The sequence below is a fragment of the Salvelinus sp. IW2-2015 genome, unplaced genomic scaffold (genome assembly GCF_002910315.2).
Source record: "Salvelinus sp. IW2-2015 unplaced genomic scaffold, ASM291031v2 Un_scaffold3263, whole genome shotgun sequence".
In the NCBI taxonomy this organism is placed as follows: Eukaryota; Metazoa; Chordata; class Actinopteri; order Salmoniformes; family Salmonidae; genus Salvelinus; species Salvelinus sp. IW2-2015.
Genome location: NW_019944549.1, coordinates 34,010 through 38,704, shown reverse-complemented (window position 1 = coordinate 38,704; position 4,695 = coordinate 34,010). Strand labels below are relative to the sequence as shown.

Below are 4,695 nucleotides of genomic sequence, written 5' to 3'. Positions count from 1 at the left end.
CTGTTCACTGTAGTCAGCCGGATCTCATCTCTGTAGACAGTATCGGAGGTATAGGAGTAATGTCCTGCTCATCTAGTGCATTACAAAAGGGAAAGGAGGTGTCATTTGGGAAGTAGACCAACGAAACCAATTCTAAACTCTAATTACAGATCCAGGTACTGAAACCCACATCTATATCACTTGGTCTGCAGTAGCAGATGATTTAATTACACATTTTTATATTTTATATACACTTCTTCTTCTGTCTCAACATAGATTACAGAGAGCTGTTTGTCTCAGTGTAAGCAGGTTCACAATTAAACGAGAGCTGTTTCACAGTAGCAGGTTCACCAATAAAGAGAGCTGTTTGTCTTCTATGGATGTGTTTGTCAGCTGTTGGTTGCTGGCATGGTCATCTCTAGCTTGCTTATCTTTCCAACGAAAAAGTGCATTAACATTGCTTCGCGACATGGTCAGATTATTATTATTTTTTAAATCACAATAAAATAACATGCTATTTTATGCAAAGGTGCATAGGCTTATATACCACTATGTCTAAAACCTGGTCCACGCCGAAGTGGTCCATTCGGAAAATGAGTCTGGCTATACTCCCTCTACAAATGGAGGAGGGGCAATAGGTACAAGAAGAAAAGGCTTGTGCTTTCTACCCTCAGGTTTTCGCCTGGCAAAACAGTTCTAGTTTACGTACTCACAAGGACAATATTTTGACAGTTTTGGAAACTTTTTAGTGTTTTCTTCATCCAATCAATCTGTCCAATTTATAATGCCAATATTCGTAAGCATGCTGCACCTGAGCATAGTAGTCTCCGTGTTCTTAACCACTGGAGACGTAGTCTTTGTTGCAAATATAATCATTACTCGCCCCCTAGACTGGAAGAGGTTTAAGTAAGCTTTGGGAAGAATATCTAGGTGTGTGTTGTGGTCGTATCTTGCCTTTTAAATATCGTCTTCATCTGGTTGCTCCTCATTACACACCAGCAAATATTGCTTTACATCGTCAACATATAATCACACAAAACTTATTGTAGGAACCAGCCTGGGAAGCTAGCAGTTGTTTTTGCTAGATATGCTACTATATTTGCGAGCCATCAACTAACATCCTTAATGGATTCATAGGATGAGTTACTTTGACAGGAAATATTCTGTCAGCGTTGTACAAAGAATGTGATCAATACATGTTGATGAATGTTATCATTATGCACTACCCGTTAGGTGACTGACAACCTGATTCCTGCTGCAGGCACTGGTTACAGTTTGAAGTTTCTACCTTCCTGAGTGGGCTCAGACATGAGATGATGCCGAGAGTCCATAGTATTTAAAATTACGCTACATAAATTTACTCTCATCTGTTGATATCACAACATTATCAAGCATTTCGCACATATTATCCAGATAAGTCTGCGCTAGTTAGCACATGGGTCCATAGCAAGCGGTTCCCGCAAGAATGGTTTAGGTGAGCAGATGAACCTGTAGCTCTCAAATCTCACTCAACAGTATTTTAATCTAATCTAGATCGTCTCGTGAAAGCGTCTCTCTAGATGTATAACTCTGGGCTCTGATATAGACTGCAACACGCCTCTGTTGCATTTCTGTCTTTTCGGTTAGATGTTCTAACCAATGTAGTACTACCCTTGAGATCCATCAAAGAGGTATTATCATACGATTTGGATTTCAGAGAGGTAGTCAGAAGATACTTGTAATGTCTCTGTTACATAGCAAGTTTACTCTCGAGCTTCATGGACCTTGTTGCTTAGGCTACATATGATGTATACTGATGGGCGCTATTTTTTAGCACTTAGTCTGGTGTCTATGCCTATGATTGTTTTTTAAATGACATTTGTAGGGAGAGGCTTCTCAGATAGTGGTTATGATCTTACTCATTGTGTTATTACTTACATGGGCTGAGTAGGTGCAGGTGAGCTGCAGGGTGAGCTTCCTACTGTTGCACACCGTGCTTGCAGTCGTTAACAGGTTGTGAATTGTACTGGTGTTTATGAGCTCTCTGTTATGCTACAATAGCTGTTGGATAGAACTACAGACTTTAATCTATTCGGCGCCATATTCAGTTACGTACCAATCGAACTTAAATCACCTTTACACTTTGTGTATGTCCAATGGACCTCTAAGAATCTTGTATCATTTGATCCAGCTTATGACGAACCTTCATTATCGTTCACAATAGGTAGCGTGAACTTAACTGAGCTGTCTCCTGGATCATTCTTGGATCATTTACCAGCATGATCTGTACGCACGTTCATTTTCAACACTCAACAAATCTTAACACCCAGTCAAAATATTCACAGAGAGATACTACTACTACTGCTACTACTGCTGCTACTACTACTACTACTACACCTACATACACAGTCTGAAAACCCATAGAGGACAATGAGACCATTCCTTATTAGCAACTAACAAAATATTTTTTAACAAAAGGAGGACAAATTGTGCCACCGCTATCTGCCCTTGACAAAATCACATACTTTGGGGCTGTTCATTTTCCCTTTATAGTAACATTAGTTTTGTGGGCATTTATTCATGAGAATCTTGACTATATTAGAGTGTGATGGTGAACGCCGGAGAGTTACTTACATTGGCTGAGTCATCTGTCTGTTTCTGTCCCTCTTCACCCACCTCTGGGGCTGTTGGCACAGAGACCGGTAGTAGTGGTGATCTGGCCTTGCCAGCTTGCCCCAGAGATGCTGTTTTTACCGTTGGCTTGGGAAGGCTGGCACCTGGGGAAACACAAAACACAAAAACAAACCCACACATGGTCACATTTTCGTATAAAACTTAGGACCTGTTTTTACCTATAATATAATATATCATGTATTCACTTTCATGCAAAGCAACTTACTCTGATACATTCTGAAAACACACAAACACTCCGTCACGTTTATGTATCAGTCTGAGGACCATGAGGTTACTGTACAGAAATGGTTACACAACAAGTAACCTGGTTAAAGCAACAACCCCCAAAATATCCAAGGGACCTCAGCTCTGAATAACAAGTAACCAAGAATCTATAGATGCAGGTGGTTTTGTAAAAAGGCCTTTGTTCTTAAGATATTGAGGCAGCGAGTTGTGCTGCTGTAAGGATTGTAGGTAGGCAGGCAGGTGAACGAGAGGTAAAATAAGGGATGAGAGAAGGTGGGAGGGAGTGGTGGTGTTCTAACAATTTTGTGTATTGGTAGGCAAGCTAATGAGGAAGAGAAAGGAAGTATGGAGTGAGGGAGGGAGTGATAAGAGGGCGGGATGAATGGAAGCAGGGAGCAGAGAGTTTTTCGCTGCTGGCTGTAGGAATTGTGGCTGTAGGCAGGGCAAGCGAAGAGGGAGGGAGGGAGAGGAGGAAAGAGGAGGGGAGGGAGGGAGGGGAAAGGATAGAGGCAGGGGAGAGGGATAGAGGGGAAGGGAAGGAAGGGAGAGATGGATAAGGAGGGGAGGAGGGAGGGAGAGGAGAGAGAGAGAGAGGATGAGAGAGGGAGGGAGGAGAAATGGAGGGAGGGAGGTGTCGAGGCGAGAGAGAGGAGAGAAGGGCAGCCTGGTGACTTGAACGGACAGCGCTGACAGCACAGAGCGCGTGGGAGGGGGTTCTGCATCTCTCCAGTTCCAGAATTAATCGACCTGGACATTAAATGAGCTACCGGCTGGGTATTATCTGCATAATATTAACTCTGTACAATTACAGCAGCACTGCTAGTTCACACTAACACCAGTGGGAGGGAGGTGGAAAGCTCTTGGCCATCCAGACTCAATAATCACTCTCCCCTCCGAGAGCCACTTGGGAGAGACACAGGCGCCGGAGAGGCACGATAGACGTCTAGCGAGAGTAGAGGAAGGAAATAACACAAAAGAATAGACAGATACTCACCTACAGAGTCGCTCAGTGCGAGCGGGGAATCAATGATTGGTTCATGGAGTGGAAGGTACAATGACTGGGCCTATGGAGAGGCAAATGAAGATTGGCTACCATGATTAACATTGACTTACAGTCGTTGTGAGCAGTCAATTATTGGGTCCAACACTTAAATTACATTGATTTTTAAAACTTATATCGGAAGGCATCTAAACAACACAAGAACGTAGCTGTACCTTTTCAGCCTAGCCTGTAAAGGATGAGGTCTGTACTGTAAGACTTTTGAATCACTAATAAAGTCAGTCACGGTTATCCAGGCATAAGCGACATAAGAGAGAGCGTTTATTTTTTTTTAAGGACTACTCAGTAACTCTGACTGTTGAGAGTTACAATTATATAGAAATTAAAGGTGCATAATTTGACATGTGATTGTGCATCAGCGGATTTTTCTCTTCTTAATGTCAAGTCACAGTCACCCCACACAGTCTCACCGTTACAGATAAACCCAAGTCACAGCACAGTTCATATCCCATCAAGTCCACCGTGACATTTCACCTAGAGTACCAGACAGTCCCGCATCACTCTGGAGAGGACGTACACCGCTAGTGGAGGGTTGTTCATCCAGAGGTAACGACAGTTGCACGGAGAAAAAACCTCCCACAAGTGCACCCTGGAGTATCTGTAAGACACGAATACCCCCGAGAGATAGCACCCACGCTTCCCCGCAAGCATCACCACCGACATCACCAACTTGATTCTAGTCACACTCGACAGTCCACCAAACAGCTACACCTCCTCGAAGTAAGCCACACCGAACAGTGTCAACCCACAGTCCACGG

General features: G+C 43.2%; 1 protein-coding gene across 1 annotated transcript in view; it reads right to left on the bottom strand.

The window, feature by feature from the left end:
• Positions 1–2,556: 2,556 nt before the first annotated feature.
• The window catches only part of LOC112075598 (netrin receptor DCC-like), a 34,341-nt gene continuing 32,202 nt past the window's right edge, over positions 2,557–4,695 (bottom strand). Inside the window, exon 3 of the mRNA XM_024142571.2 lies at positions 2,557–2,735. Within this exon, the coding sequence (XP_023998339.2) occupies positions 2,557–2,735 (179 nt within the window). The remainder of the gene's footprint in view (positions 2,736–4,695) is intronic.